Source organism: Dendrobates tinctorius, unplaced genomic scaffold (genome assembly GCF_039654945.1).
Source record: "Dendrobates tinctorius isolate UK_male_01 unplaced genomic scaffold, ASM3965494v1 ptg000156l, whole genome shotgun sequence".
Taxonomy (NCBI): Eukaryota; Metazoa; Chordata; class Amphibia; order Anura; family Dendrobatidae; genus Dendrobates; species Dendrobates tinctorius.
In genome coordinates, this window is record NW_027361823.1 from 26595799 (window position 1) to 26613140 (window position 17342).

Here is a 17342-nt window from a genome sequence, read left to right on the forward strand (position 1 = left end):
AGGACAAATTGGACAACAACTTTTGGGGTTCAATTTCTCCTGTAACGCTTGGGAAAATTAAAAATTGGGGTCTAAACGATCATTTTTGTGGGCACAAAATAGGATTTTTTATTTTCACGCCTGGGCAGTATAAACTTTAGTGAAACACTTGGGGGTTCAAAGTTCTCACCACATATCTAGATAAGTTCCTTAGGGGGTCTAGTTTCCAAAATGGGGTCACTTGTGGGGGGGTTTCTACTGTTTAACATCATCAGGGGCTCTGCAAATGGAACATGACGCCCGCTGACCATTCCATCAAAGTCTGCATTCCAAAGCATCACTTCTTCCCTTCTGAGCCCTGACGTGTGCCCAAACAGTAGTTTTCTCCCACATTTTAGGTACCAGCGTACTCAGGACAAATTGGACAGCAACTTTTGGGGTCCAATTTCCCCTGCTACCTTTGGGAGAATAAAAAATTGGGGACTAAACGATCATATTTGTGGAAAAAATATGATTTTTTTATTTTCACGCCCGGGCATATAAACTCCTGTGAAGCCCTAGGGGGTTCAAGGTGCTCACTACACATCTAGATAAGTTCCTTAGGGGGTCTAGCTTCCAAAATGGGGTCACTTGTGGGGGTTTCCACTGTTTGGGCACATTGGGGGCTCGTCAAACGCAACATGGTGTCCAATATCAATTCCAGCCAATTTTAGGTTGAAAAAGTCAAACGGCGCTGCTTCCCTTCCGAGCCCTGCCGTGCGCCCAAACAGTGGTCCCCCCCACATATAGGGTATCAGCGTACTCAGGACAAATTGGACAACAACTTTTGGGGTCCAATTTCTCCCGCTACCTTTGGGAGAATTAAAAATTGGGAACTAAACGATCATGTTTGTGGAAAAAATATGATTTTTTATTTTCATGCCCAGGCGTTATAAACTCCTGTGAAGCCCTAGGGGGTTCAAGGTGCTCACCACACATCTAGATAAGTTCCTTAGGGGGTCTAGGTTCCAAAATGGGGTCACTTGTGGGGGGTTTCCACTGTTTGGGCACATTGGGGGCTCGTCAAACGCAACATGGCGTCCAATCTGGCGTCCAGATCCGTTGAAGCGTTCCAAAGTTATTACCTCATAAAGGGACAGTGGTCAGAATTGTAAAAATTGGCCCGGGAGTTAACGTGCAAACCACCCTTGGTAGTAAAGGGGTTAACATTCTAAAAACTAAAAACAAAAATGAGAAACTAAGGAAGGATTTAATTTTAAATCAATATTTTAAATCTGGGTAAATTTGAAATATTTTTATAATTGGCAATTAATTCCCTTTAAATTTACTTTTACCTCTTTGGATATAATATAGTAGACCATATGCCATAATACATGTTATCCCTATTATGTCCAGTAATATGATAACAGTTATCACTTAAAAGCAGTATGGTGTTTTGTAATGTCTGTAAAACAGGAAGGCATGTGAAGTGTAATCTCAATGTAAAGGCTAGATGGATATGTCAAACCTACAAAGACAAAGTACAGCGGAGGGCAGCTTTTCACTAAATCCTTTTTTCATTCTATCTGCAGGCTGAGATAAATGAAAAGTTAAGGGTTCAGGAAGAGGCCTTCACTTCAAAAATAGAAAACCTGCAAAAGCCGTGACATTCTCAGCAAGCTGGCTGGAACTTCAAAAATTACAGTATCACAAATGGAAAAAAAACTTAATTGTTTTACATTCACACCCCTCTCAAGCACTTGTTGATGTTTTCAACTACATTATTATTTGGTAAGATATGTTTGAACATGTAATACAGTCATATTGGAGGAACATTTTTTTTCATACATATCATTAAATAATTAATAGGCTTACTCAACTTTTGCAACACCAGCAAGCACATCTAGAATTATCCAGGCTCTTAAATGTTAAAAACTTAAAATGAATGTACACATTGTAATACCATGTCGTGTTTAGGTGAATATTTTCATAAAGGAAATGTTTCATCAGAAATTTACACGTTGTTTGAATCAGTTTTTTATAATAAATGTATATTTGAAATATTTTTATTTTGTTTTTTCATATAGCTGTCTGTCAAATGCTAGTTTCACACTAGCGTTTTTTAGCGCTGCGCTTCGTGCGCAATAGAATCGCATGCAAAAAAATGCATCATGCATTTTGTATGCGTTTGCTTTTTTAGGCGCATGCGTTTTAACCAGTTTCTAGCCTTGTTAACTCTTAAAATGCATGCTATTTTAAACGCAGGCGTGCGCATGTCCATGCGCACGCCTGCGTTCCCATAGACTGTAATGTGATTTTTTTTTAGCGCATTCCGTGCGCAAGCGTGCACATGCATTTTTTTGAGACAGGTCGGACGGACCAAAAATGCAACAGGTTGCGTCCGGCGAGCCTAGGCGCACACTACAAAAACCCGCATGCGCACGAAAATGCATACGAACCTATGCATACGCTAGACCATGCGCCCCCATGTTAAAGATAGGGCGCAGGACGCATGCACATGGATGCGCACGAAGCGCAGCGCTAAAAACGCTAGTGTGAAACCAGCCTTAACAAAACAAATCAAAAACTGTGCAACGTTCACACTGGTCTCAAAGCCTAAAATTAGACTCTTCCTGTTGTTCCCATGGTCATAAACAACAATTGATTGAGGTAGACCCTATTTGTTTTATAGAGGTATAATCTGTGCATGCTCTAATCTGGGCAAAATTTAATTATGATGAGATGGGCAGGAGAGGAGCTGTGATATGTGAACTGTGGACCTTGTGTTATGTACTATATATTGTAAATATATCTGTGATGATAATAAAGTTGCTGAAAAGTCTTCTGTACAGAAATAGAAGTGTGAAGGTTCCCACGCATATTAGACTAATGCCGTTCGGCCGATGCTTCAATGTGTATGGGGGGGCACCAGCCAACTGATAGCAGGGGAATGTGTCAATCTGGCATATCCAAGTATGGACTGCTGATCACTTTGTTCTCTCTGAGATAAGCTCTGTAGGCAGCTTTCTAATAGAAAACACAGGAGCGCTCCATCTGAAGCACAAGAGACGGGCCAAGATGGCTGCCTGCAGCTATATAATGTGTATGGCAGGTTTTAGTCTAGTATAAGACCTAGTGGCCTTTGTAACGATTAAAAAAATTATCAAAAGTTCAAAAAAATGATTTTAAGATTATGTTTAACATAAAACCTGATCGAAACAGTAGGTCATTTTCGGATGACGCATTCCCTTTATAATGCTTAGCGCTCTTGTTTTTATGATTGAACTCCATATCCTCAGCCTTTTTTGATGCAGCATTTTATACACTAAATTGATAAAATTCACAATAACAGTAATGTAATGACCTGTGCATGAAACATGTTTTCTTAGTATCGTGACATACGGTATGTCATTTTCAATATCAAATAAATACTTGAAAAATAAAGTGTTGACTCCCTGTGTACAGAAATCTTAAATCTGGCAATAAACTATAGTCAGCGCACATCACCCTACCTTATTCTCCTTTAGGCTATTCAACTTATGCAAATAGAGTGTGTACTTTCTTTTAACAGCAGGAGTTGCATCTAACATGTACGTTTGAAGAAACATCAAAAGTCTGCACTGAATCTATTTTCCAAACCCAATGTTACTGATTCTTATACTAGTAGATGGTCTCCTATGTACAAGATTCCTCCGTGTTCCAGACTTTCCATCCCTAGATTGTCTGTGTGGTTGGTCACTGACTTTCTACATGCCAATCCATTTGGACCGATCTTTTCACACTTCTACTTCAGCTATTCTATGTGCCATTCTAATATCTAGTATGTCAGTTTATTCCTTCCTATATCTAAGTTAACGGCTATCCACAAGATATGTGATACCTTATAGATTGGTGCAGGTCCGACTGCTGTCACCTTCGCTGATTGGCAGAGCGTGACACTTTTATCCCCATTTAGAATGGAGCAGCAGTTCAAATGTCATTTATTCCTGGTGGGGATGCTTAGAGCTGCACTCTCTTCTTTTTCTAGTAGCCATACAGAGAATGAATGAAGCAGTGATCGGGAATGCACACTACAGCTCCATTTTTATGAGAATAAAATTGCTCCATTTTGTCGATTACTGAATATCCAACTGGTCGAACAACTCAAACCTTTTGTATACAAAAAACATATTGAATATTACTTTATTTCATATTTGTTCCTTGAGATAGGATTATCTGTCTAGCTCCAAAAATCAGGGCACTGTATAAGGACTTTCTGCTTAGTTTGGACATAGTGACAAATAATTTCTTCCATGCACTTTATAGGCAATAATGGAGTTAAACTACAGTGTAAGGGAATAGTGTTGGAAAGTTTGATTCCAACATTAGAGTGAAAGTGGTCACATGTCTAAGTGTCACAGGTTTACCTTGACAGAGAGGAGCCAGAAGACCGCAGTGTCTGTGTTCTCATCATCCTGCGCTGAATAGAAGCATTTCACCTTCTTATTAAACAGTGTACATTTCATTGGGCAGTGCATGAGTTAATTTGCTCAGTTGAGAGCTCCTTGAGCTAAGACTCTCAGCTGTGCACTGTTAGCCACTCCCATCCCCTATATAATCTGGGTCCTGACTAACACACATCAGAGTTAGCATATGTATGCTGCATGGCTGAAGGTTGTTGGTGGTGGTTATTTGAGTAGGCGGTTGGTGGATTTATCTGTGACTGTTGCTTAGTTTTGTGAGTGTGATAATTCCCTTTCTTCTCCTACTTTGGTTTAACCCCATTCTCCACTCCCCGGTGCATACCTCTGTTATATGTGAATGTATATTTGTATGTTTGATATTTTCCATTACCCCTGTTCGTATTATCTTGTTAGTCTGTTTGGTGTACTATGATGCACTACTACCCTCCTCATCCCTGGGTGGGGAAAGGGTACAGACTGAAATCAGATTCAGGAGCTAAGGCAAGGTATGTGGCGCCGGCATCTTCACCTTCAGAAGTAACCCGGGGAACAGGGCAAGCTAGGGCACCCCTAGCATTAGGGTCAGGGAAGGAGCCCCTGGTTCTGGGACACCTCACAACAGAGTCGTGACACCAAGTGCATACATGAGCTAAACTCAATCTCCTCCCACCTATCTGAACTGACAGCTGCAGCGCGTACAGAGCAATATGACATTTCAGCAACTGCAGGGAGCTGAGTCACTGAGGAGCTTGTTAGGCCAGGTCACGGAGATTGAGCTCAGCGCATGGATATACTTTGAGTCATTAGTGCTTTTGTTCCCTTCCAATACTCCTTTCAAAAAGTGTTTTACAGCCATTCTAAAGAAAGCAGAGTAGTCCAGCTCTACAAAACAAAAGAAGTTAATGTGCAGATTCCGGGCTGTCATGCCTGAAATGCAAAAGCAAATAAACACAGAAGACCTCACACCACGCTACATGCACAGAAACACATGTAGACATTGAATATTCAAATTATTTTTACAGTTCTACTGCTCTGTTCAGCATACATATACACTTAGGTACTTAATGCACATTGCCAACTGATTGTATAAGATCATCTGCCAACAGAGGCCACAGTGTCTAGAATTTTGGAAGTAATTGCATTGGTGGTATCGGGTCTAAGAGCTAATTAATAATTAAATATTGTATCCTGTTTGTAATGTGAAATATGGCGATAGACATTCTTTAAGGATACTACCTAAATATACCCTAACCTGCCAATACTATTGGGATTGGCCGATAATCTAATGTTTATGGGTCCTCCTGACTGGTGATGGCTTGGAGTATAAGGATCTGGCCTTCGGAATTTAAATGGCCAAGCCTTTTATTCTGCAGGTAAATGAGCCTTATCAACAAGAGAATAATATGGGCTCTCTGGTAGAAAATACAGGAGCACTCAGATTAGCCAAGCATTCTTGTGTATAGTGAAATCAAGACGTAGCTGTTGGCTGAATGAGCGTTTTGCTGTCAGCTGTCTAAATTGTATGGGAGTCTTAAAAGCCATGCAATAAGGTGGATGCATTTCTTACAAACCCATAGATGCTGTACAACAGTATCTGTTTCACACATTCACATTTTATACTTGTAAAGTATGAATAGATTTTGTAACCTATTTCAGTACGCATCATTTATTGAGTTATATATTTTTAGCATGACTTAATTGGAGAACACTTTCAATTTTGCAAAGCAATGTTGAAAGGTTAAATTGCTGTAGTGAATAAAACATTTAATTGCTTTGCTGAATAAAGATTTCTAGTTTTAAAGAAATTAGACCGAATTCATAATAAAGCATATGTAGCAAAAGATCATAACTACCTTAATACCCAATGTAGATATCAGTCATAATTGTAAGCTGTCTACACTCGGGCTAAATGTGCAGACGTGAAATTGTTCTACTTAACAAAAAGTCTATATTTGTCAAACACAAAGCTGTGATATTGTAATTGAACAACACAAAACATATTTTTTCAAGTACATTTAAAGTGTTTACAGAAATTAATACTGGTTTAAATGCCAAGATTAAGAACTTGGCATTCAGAAAACAAAACTGCCATACTTTTCAATTTCAAAGAAACTAATTTGAAGAGTAATTACATCTACAATTGATATTAACATCAATTCTTCCAGTTCCACGCAGTGTGGGGTACAGCACGCAAGCATCCCATAAGCAAAGCATCACAGAAGATAAGCATCCAGCAAAACGGCAGTTATACATGGCATGGAATTAACATTCATCTTCTCTCTTCACACAGGTAATCAACTGAGCCACCCTGCATGTATTTACTCCATTCACTGCCAGCAAGCAGCCTGAATGATACAACTTCCCACCTCTGCTGCCTCTATTTCTCTGCTGTAATATATCCAAATGGTAATCAACTGAGCCACCCTGCATGTATTTACTCCATTCACTGCCAGCAAGCAGCCTGAATGATACAACTTCCCACCTCTGCTGCCTCTATTTCTCTGCTGTAATATATCCAAATGGTAATCAACTGAGCCACCCTGCATGTATTTACTCCATTCACTGCCAGCAAGCAGGCTGAATGATACAACTTCCCACCTCTGCTGCCTCTATTTCTCTGCTGTAATATATCCAAATGGTACAACTCCATACTTCTGCTGCTTGACCATTTTGCTGCATATTTAAATGTGCTTGCTAAAGCTTTGGTATAATTCATTTGTTGCACTGTATGTAATACTTACTGCTTTAGATCTGTGACTGGGGCCTTTCTAGATCTTATCAGGTGGAAGGTACTATAGCATTTTGCCACATCTTGGTCTAGTGCCTTTGATCATCTAACCATCCCCTGGTGTGCTGGCCCCAGCTGCCAAATTATACCCAACCATCTCCCACAATCCCTCTCTCCTGACCCTGTAGTGTGGCCTATATATGTAGTAGTTGCTAAGGGGAAGCACGCAGTGTGGGGTACAGCACGCAAGCATCCCATAAGCAAAGCATCACAGAAGATAAGCATCCAGCAAAACGGCAGTTATACATGGCAGTTAGTCAGGGCAGGAGTCAGGTAACCCACACCTTGCCTTCCCCTTTAACCATGTGCTTTATTTTTATCCTGTGTTCCCTTGCCATCCACATTCATCACCCTATCCCCCCTCCATCACGACTCATACACATCAGCCCCTCTATACTTCCCTCTCCCATGTACAGCTCCCACACACTCCTCACCTTCCTGAGAAACCTCAGCCCATCTTGCCCAAACACATCGCAGAAAAAAACTACTTACAATTCCAACAACTATTGGCTCTTTATCTTCCTTCTCCTACTGATTTCAGGGGACATCTCCCCCAACCCTGGTCCACCATCCCCCAACCTCGACCCCTACCCTACCTCATATCGAAACCACAATAATCTGATTAACATTACTTGCACTCCCTCATCTCAATCTTTTAATTGTGCCCTCTGGAATCCACGGTCTGCTTGTAACAAGCTTCCTTTCCTACACAACTACTTTCTGAACAACTCTCTTAATCTGTTGGCCCTCACTGAAACCTGGATTCAGGATTCTGACACTGTCTCTCCTGCTGCCATTTCCTACGGTGGCTTACAATTCTCTCACTCCCCGAGACCCACAAACAGACCTGGTGGTGGAGTTGGCATACTCCTGTCCCCACAATGCACTTTCCAGGTCATCCCCCCAGTCCCATCACTCTTATTCCCTTCTTTTGAGGTCCACACCATCAGGCTCTTCCGTCCCCTCTCCCTCAGGGTAGCGGTCATATACCGGCCCCCAGGCTCACCCACCCTCTTCCTTGACCACTTTTCAGCCTGGCTGCCACACTTCATGTCCTCAAAACTACCAATCCTCATCCTGGGAGACTTCAACATCCCCATTAACAGCCCTAATTCCACATCTGCATCCCAGCTTCTATCACTAACCACCTCTCTAGGCCTCTCACAGCTTTCAACCTCTGAGACACATAAGGACGGTAACACCCTTGATCTGGTCTTCTGCCGGCTCTGTTCAATCTCCCACCTAAACAACTCACCGCTTCCACTCTCTGACCACAACATTCTCTCCTTCACGCTCACAAATCCTCGCCCACCCCAGCTCATTCCTACCTACCACACAGTCAGAAATCTACAAGCTATTAACCCTCAGACACTTTCAGGTTCCCTACACTCATCTCTGTCCCCAATCTCCTCTCTTTCCTGTCCTAATCTGGCTGTTCATCACTACAATGACACTCTTAGAAGCACCCTTGACCAAGTAGCTCCCCTCACCCTCAGAACCTCCAAACACAGAGTAAAAGAGCCCTGGCTCACATCGCAAACTCAACTTCTCCAGCGATGCTCCAGGAGTGCTGAACGCCTATGGAGAAAAACCCGCACACCAGAAGACTTCATCTACTTCAAATTTATGTTAAGAACCTATAACGCTGCCCTTCACCTTGCCAAACAGACCTACTTCACCACCCTGATCTCCTCACTAGCCAACAACCCCAAGAAACTTTTTGACACTTTTCACTCCCTCCTCAGGCCAAAAGCACAAGCCCCTATCACAGACATTTGTGCTGATGACCTGGCCTCCCACTTTACAGAAAAAATAGATAATATCCGTCAAGAAATCTGCTCCCAACCACCAAGTGCTGTGACTCCCATCCCTTCCTACATCTCCCCTGGCTCACTCTCCACATTTGATCCCATAACAGAAGAAGAAGTCTCCAGACTCCTCTCTTCTTCTCGTCCGACTACATGCACTACCGACCCCATTCCCTCACATCTCCTCCAGTCTCTCTCTCCAGTCGTCACAACCCACCTAACTACAATCTTTAATCTCTCCCTCTCCTCGGGCATTTTCCCATCCTCCTTCAAACACGCCATCGTTACTCCACTACTAAAGAAACCTGCTCTCGACCCATCCTGCACAAACAACTACAGACCAGTCTCCAATCTCCCCTTCATCTCTAAACTTTTGGAACGCCTAGTTTACTCCCGCCTTACCCGTTACCTCTCCATTCACTCCCTTCTAGACCCTTCACAGTCCGGCTTCCGCCCCCTACATTCGACTGAAACTGCACTCATCAAAGTGACCAATGACCTTCTGACAGCAAAACGTAACGGTGACCACTCTCTGCTCATTCTTCTTGACCTATCTGCAGCTTTCGATACTGTTGACCACCATCTCCTACTCTCTAGGCTCCAGTCACTAGGCATTAAGGACACTGCACTCTCCTGGTTCTCTTCCTATCTCTCTGACCGCTCCTTCAGTGTTTTGTTCTCTGGCTCCACGTCATCTCCCCTTCCTCTTGCTGTCGGGGTACCTCAGGGCTCAGTCCTTGGCCCCCTTCTTTTCCCTCTCTACACGGCCCCAATTGGACAGACCATCAGCAGATTTGGCTTTCAGTACCATCTTTATGCTGATGACACACAACTATACACGTCTTCCCCCAACCTTACCCCCGCTGTACTACAGAACGCCAGTGACTGTCTGTCCGCAGTCTCCAATATCATGTCCGCTCTCTACCTGAAACTCAACCTCTCCAAAACTGAACTTCTTCTGCTCCCGCCGTCTACTAACCTCCCTAAATCTGACATTTCCTTCTCCGTGGGTGGTACCACAATAACACCCCGGCAGCAGGTGCGCTGTCTGGGTGTTATGTTTGACACCAATCTCTCCTTTACATCCCATATACAATCCCTTGCCCGCTCTTGCCGCTTACACCTAAAGAACATCTCTAGAATCCGCCCTTTTCTCACTATGGAAACAACAAAAACCCTCACTGTTGCATTGATCCACTCTCGCCTGGATTACTGCAACGCTCTATTAATTGGCCTCCCCGTCACTCGACTATCCCCTCTCCAGTCCATACTCAATGCAGCAGCCAGGATCATCCATCTGGGTAATCGGTCCCCCGACGCGTCCGCTCTTCGCCAGTCCTTACATTGGCTGCCCATTCATTATAGGATCCAATTCAAAGTACTTGTTCTCACCCACAAAGCTCTCCACAGTGCGGCACCCCCTTACATCTCTTCTCTCATTTCTGTCTATCGGCCTAGCCGATCGCTGCGCTCTGCAAACGACTTTCGACTAACCTCTGCTCTAATCCGTACCTCCCACTCCCGACTCCAAGACTTCTCCCGTGCTGCTCCACTCCTCTGGAATGCTCTACCCCAAGAAATCAGGACTATCCACAATTTGCATAGTTTTAGGCGCTCCCTCAAAACACACCTGTTCAGAGCGGCCTATCACATTCACTAATCAAAGTCATTCTCTGTGTAAGTGTGCGTGCGTAGCCCATTCACTATCTCCATCCATCCTTCACTCCTGCAAGATGGCTGGACCTTCATTGTAAATACACCATTGTAAATACACACCTGTACTCTGTATCTCCCTCACCTCATTGTAGATTGTACGCTCTCACAAGCAGGGTCGTCTTATTTCGTCTTATTTTGCTTTAATTATTGTATTGTTAGCGTTGTTACTTATGACTTGTGTTTTGAAACTGTAAAGCGCTGCGGAATATGTTGGCGCTATATAAATAAAGATTATTATTATTATTATTATTATTATTCCAGTAAATATTCCAAAGATACATGGAGAGGGAGTAAATGCAACGTATCATTATGTTTTCCTGGATTTTATTTGCACTGTAGATGTACTTTTAATTTATAATGGTCTGTACCAGTCCTGTTTATGGTACCTGCTTATTGCACTTGATAAACTCTGTTAGGAGAATGGGGAATGGACATAGCAACTTCTCAACGCATATATCTGGATTATTAAAAATGGTTATCACTTATTATGTAAACAAAAAAAAATTTCAGCTCACCCCTGAGATGTAATCCCGGTCTGGCACGGAGCACAATATCCTCGGTGCTGCACAGCGCCTGTGACAATGACGAAATGGAAGTGGATCCAGCTCAACATACCGAGCAATTAATTAAAATTCAACAATCTTTATTGGCAAATCCTTTTAAAACTTGTAGAAAAGACAAAAAAATGGACATCCCAGATGACAAAGCAGTGTTCAAGAGTTTTTTCAAGACTTTTTTTGTCTTTTCTACAAGTTTTAAAAAGGTTTGTCAATAAAGATTGTTGAATTTTAATTGCCCGGTGTGTTGAGCTGGATCCACTTCCATTTCCTCATTATCACTTATCATGCCTGCTGAGGCAGTGACCTGAGGAAAATTACAATAATATCATTATGTTATCATTACTTTACCAAATGTGTTAGGTTCGTGAATTTCTGGCTACCATTGTGTCCGTAACAAAATCGGGACTCATTGTTGAAGAGGATAGACCTTCATTACAGCCTCCATTACCATGTTGTCTTAGACACAAAGATAGCCATAGATTGCTCTGTAGACTATGCGGGCAACACCATAAGTAGGCCTTCACAAGGGTACATTACACTGGTCCTACAATACTCCCAGGTTTATGGTGTGGTGTGTCTTAATTTATGATAGTTGGACCCATCTAGTCTTCATTCCATATACATTAACAGATCAGCATTACATTGATTTGGTTGTGGAACCAGTCATTTCTTTAAAGTGTCCTAGGAACTGTTTTTCAATTTCAATGTTAAGTCTAAAAGGTCTATTCTGATCTACTCCCTTGTAAAGCTTGTTTGTACATCGTTCATCAGAGACTGTACAAAGTTTCTGATCTTAAAATGCCAGTTGATGTAGAATCATGTGACCAGACATTTCCATCAGCCCTCTCCAACTTAAAAACAGCTTTTTTGTGAATTCTGCATCTGGACCTTACAAACTCTACCTTTGTCATTGAGCAGTGCCACGATTGCACTGCAAATGGTACTGTTCCAGGTGATCTTTAGCAACCTGCAGATGGGCATCAATGTTCTTTTAGGAGATCAATGGTGTGCATGACAGGATCGCAAGGAGAAAGAACTGCTTTATAAAAAGAACATTGCTACTCATTTGCAGGTTGCTTATGACCTTCTGAACAAGCAGGAAAGCAATTGCAACAGTTTTGCATGCAGGTGAGATCAATATAATGATTTTTGGTTTAAATGAAAAGTGTTGTTTTTGGAGAAAGAAAAACAATTTATTACAGCATAAAATACTTATAGCATTTTTGAAACACATTTGTAGCATCATGGTTTGGAGTTGTTTGCTTCAATTGAACCAGGACGGCTTACCAGCATTTAATGAATAATAAATTCTGAAATACAGTGACTATGGACTCATTAACATTAGCTAATGTGAGGAAGGCCTTTAGTTGCTTAGAGGTTACCTTAGGTTCCTTTGTTTCAACAGAAGCTGTTTTATGTCTTGCACTTGGAGTGATCCAGAGGAGGGTATTAATGGTTTTGAATTTCATCCATTTGTGCACAATCTGCCTATCTTTTAGAGATGGGCTTGTAACTTTTTCAAGTCTGATGAGCATCAACATCTCTTCTTTTGTGGTCCTCAGAATCTCTTTTGTTTATGCCATGATATACTTCCACAAACATGTGTTGGAAAAATCTGTGTTTCAGAGAAAAAAATTGGGCGCCCGCGCAAACTTTATTGTTATCCCTTTAAGAGTGCCAGACTCAAATTTCACCTTCAAATTATCTGCTAAAATCTATTTTACCAACTTTTTCCACTTGTAGACATGTGATATTGGATAATTTTTGTCATTTAAAAATTACAAAGTCCAATATTTTTGACGCATTTGTTTTACCTGGTTCCCTCTATCTACTTTTAGGGCTTGTGTGAAAATCAGATGTAGTTTTAGGTCAGATTTATTGAGTAATATGATTAATTCTGATGGATTCACAAACTCTCAAGCACAACTGTAGCACAGTTTTCAGTTTTATAGGCTTTTAGTATTTATAAGGAGAACATTTTTGTATCTGCTGATTTCACAGAACGTCATTGTGTGATGACTTTGCAAGCAGCATGTATCATTAGGTGATATTCAGACACAAGGCATATTGAACCTAACCCTGTGCCTCTGAGTCCTCCTATGAACAGTTCACTTCAAAACTGAGATATTTTCGGATCACATAGTTCACTGTTAATTTGCACACTGGCAGCTAAGTCAGAAATTCTGTGAAGGCAGCGAATGGTAATTAAAATAAGGAATGTGTATAACTCTGGAAAAAATATACCATATGTCTTAACTATATGTTGTGGAAAAAATAGCAGTAAAATTTGTCTGTACTAGCATATAACACTAGTAATTATAGGTTTTAGTGTATCGTAAAAAGCTAATTACATTGGTATCTGACATGTTATAAAGAAGAGATTTATTTATGATTGAGACATCATTGACATCTTGTCCCTAGAAGAAGGTGAGACGGTTCCAGACTTGACCATCACCGTTGCCCTTTTTTGCCCCTTGCTTAGTGTCATAGTATATCATACATTCACAATTCTGAAAGAGCACAAATGGAATGGTAGGTAAAAATCTCAGAAGCACCAAAGTCTAAGAAAAACATCTGCACAATGATGTACACACGTGGTCAAAATTGTTGGTACCCCTCTTTTAATGACAGAAAAACCCACAATGGTCACATAAACAACTTGAATCTGACAGAAGTAATAATATATCAAAAATCTATGAAAATGAAAATGAAAGTCAGACATTGCTTTTCAACCATGTTTCCACAGAATTTAAAAAAAAATTTAAACTCATGAAATAGGCCTGGACAGAAATGATGGTGCCCTAAACCTAACAAATAACAAGCAATATATTAAACATGGAGAATTCATGAAACAAAAAACAAAGTTAATTATATTGGAGTATGAGATCCTCACGTACATTTAGTACTTGCGGTGATCTCATTCGCAGCTTGAAAATCCAGTATGACTTGCAGTTTAAAATTTTTCTTTTTAGATCTCCTCCTCTAATTGGCTTAAAAACTCTTTCTATTCCCGTGATTGTGATTGGGCTCACATTGCCTCCATGTGAATATTTGCAATGTTTAGAAACCACAGAGACGTGCGATGTTAAACTATTTGCATCAGATAGATGTCTTCTGAAATTGATTAAGTGCCCGAGGGTACAACCTACGTACTGCAGTTTACACTGAGTACATTCTATTAAATAAACTAATCCTTCTGTGTTGCAATTTGTGAAACTTTTAATTGGATGGACTTATTCAGTGACATTAGAAGTAAAAGTAATAGTTTTATTGGCATGTGCACTGGTCTTACTTGGGTTGTGACTGCACCTAAAAAATTCCTTGTAAATTTTTGTATTTTCACCTTGGAATATGCTTTAATTCATTGAAGAGGAGATGATCATATTAGATAAACCAATGTATATTGACAATCTTTCCTCTCATGAAAGACAAGCTTTATCTGATCTCACCAAGAATAATCAGATCAGTACATAAGGGACGAGGTGTAGTAGTCCTCAATGCAGGTTTATATTGCACAGAAAATCTTAAAATTCAACATGATTGTTCCACCTATGACAAAATGTCCCATGATCCGATCACAGCATTTCAGGCCAACTTAAAAAAAAATTACTGGATGAAGGTATAGACCAAAAAATGGAAGATTATATTTTTGTTCAACATCCAGTTATTCCAATATATCATGCTTTGCCTAAAATCCACAAAGGAATATTTCTCCCTCTCTTTAGGCCGGTCATCTTGGAATTGGATCATTAAGTGAGAACCTAGGAGAATGAGTAGAACATTATTTGCAACCACTCGTAATTCAATTACCAGGTTATGTGAGAGATGCCAAAATGATAGTATCCGTACTAGATGGTTCCACCTGATTATTTTCATACAAATGGTTATCTTGCGATGCCATAAGTTTTTATTCATCTATCCCGCATCAGACTGTTGAGCAGCCTGTCGCATTTTTTTTTAAAAATACAGCACATAAAGAACAGAGATCCAAATCTTCATTCTAGATTCAGTTTTCATTTTGCTAACGCATAATTATTTTTCGTTTTCCTCCAAAAACAAGGAGTATGTATGGGAGGGGGAAATGCTTACCTTCCCTCGCAAACATGACAGTGGCAGTTTGGGAGGAAAAATACATTTTTGGTGAGACAAATCGTTTTAAAAATTCAATCAAATTTTATGGTCGATACATAGACGACTTAATCATTATCTGGAAAGATACAGTCGAGGAGGCCAATAGTTTCGGTAGATATCTGAATAATTTCAATCTGAAGTTCACTCATTTTGTGTCACATTATGAAATAAATTACCTGCACATTAGATGCATATTAGAAGGTCACTTGCCAACACAATCTATTCGCATTCACTCATGCAGAAAACCAACAGACCCTAATTCTATTTTGGTGGCTCATTCATGTCATGCAAAACATGTCATTAAAAACATCCTCCCTGGTGAACTCATAAGGCCAAAAAGAAATTGCTCTTCTCCAGCTGTATTTAACAATACAGAGGCTTAAACTCAGAGGCTATTCACACTGGTGTCTACATAAAACGAAAAAAAAAACGGTGGGCAAAATGGATAGAAACAAAGTGATGGATAATAATAATAAAAAATCAAAATATTCTAACCCCCCAAAAAACAGAATATATGGTAAAAACTCTTCCATTACCTTTTCAGCTAATTATAACCCCCCAGTATATTAAAATTGTGAACATAATCAGAAAATATATGCCAGTTCCTAACAAAGATAAAAACTAGAGGATATATTAAAAAATTCAGAAATCCACCTTGTAGCCAGAAAAGCACAAACTCTAGGGGGATTATCTCAACAAAGGCTATTCCAAGGTGAAAATCTAAAAATTTGCAAAACCTGGTAAATTTACAAGGGATTTTTTTGGTGCGGTCACAACCCATGAAAAACTATTATCCTTTACTTCTAATGTCCCTGGATAAGTCCATCCAATTAAAAGTTTCATAAATTGCAACACAGAAGGATTAGTTTATTTAATAGAATGTACTCAGTGCAAACTGCAGTACGTATGTTGTGCTATCGGGCACATAAAAAAATCGTTTCAGAAGACATCTATCTGATGGAAATAGTGTAACATCGAACATCTCTGTGGTTTCTAAAAATTGCAAATATTCACATGGAGGTAATGTGAACTCAATCACATTCATGGGAATAGAAAGAGTTTTTAAGCCATTTAGAGGAGGTGATCTAAAAAGAAAAATTTGAAACCACAAATCACTGGATTTTCAAGTTGCAAACGAGATCACCACAAGGACTAAATGTACGTGAGGATCTCATACTCCAATATAATTAACTTTGTTTTTTGTTTAATAAATTCTACATTTTTAATATATTGTTTTTTATTGTTATGTATGTTAGTTTTCCTTTATGTACAGTATATGGAATGACAAGGATTGGTTATCTTGGTGTTTTCTTTTGCCCCCCCCTTTTTTTTTACCTTTTTGCCAATCAGCAAGTACTGATATACCTGTTTCATCACAACAGTGTGTTTAAACCCCATGGTTCCTTTCTAACACAGACCATGAATAAGACCTCACAATCGAAACGCATTGGTCGTTAGTCCCTCCTGACTCCTCAGTGTGCTTTTGATATACCGTTTTAATGTGTTATAAATAAATGTGAAGTTTTACTTTTACCTCGCTGGAGCAATCTTTTTCATTATTGCCTTCGTATACGCCCAGGACCGGGGTGGCTCCATGTGAGTATTCTGCTTTCCTTAAGAGACTCCAATGGTGAGCTGACTCTCCCATATCCCCCTTTCCCTTTATATATGAATAATTGATCACTGTGATGATCAGAAACCAGCTGTTCATGAAAGGGCTACATTTGAAAAAGTGATTGCTCCATTCATTTTCTTTTTGGACAACTCCATTTATTTAATAGTGATAAAAACATTCTTCTTTTGTGCAAAAGACAGAGGAGATAGAACTGTTCTGTTTTCTATTACGCCCTGGCTCTTATGCAGTGCACAGAAAATACATCAGCCTTAAGATAGCCTTCTCATGACAATGGAGTATCTTTTTGAAAATTATATATGGTTA

General features: G+C 40.1%; 1 protein-coding gene across 1 annotated transcript in view; it reads left to right on the forward strand.

Moving 5' to 3' along the window:
• The window catches only part of CABCOCO1 (ciliary associated calcium binding coiled-coil 1), a 245455-nt gene extending 243536 nt beyond the window's left edge, over nt 1–1919 (forward strand). Inside the window, exon 6 of the mRNA XM_073548291.1 lies at nt 1551–1919. Coding sequence (XP_073404392.1) covers nt 1551–1625 — 75 coding nt within the window. The 3' untranslated portion in view covers nt 1626–1919. The remainder of the gene's footprint in view (nt 1–1550) is intronic.
• Nucleotides 1920–17342: the final 15423 nt, after the last annotated feature.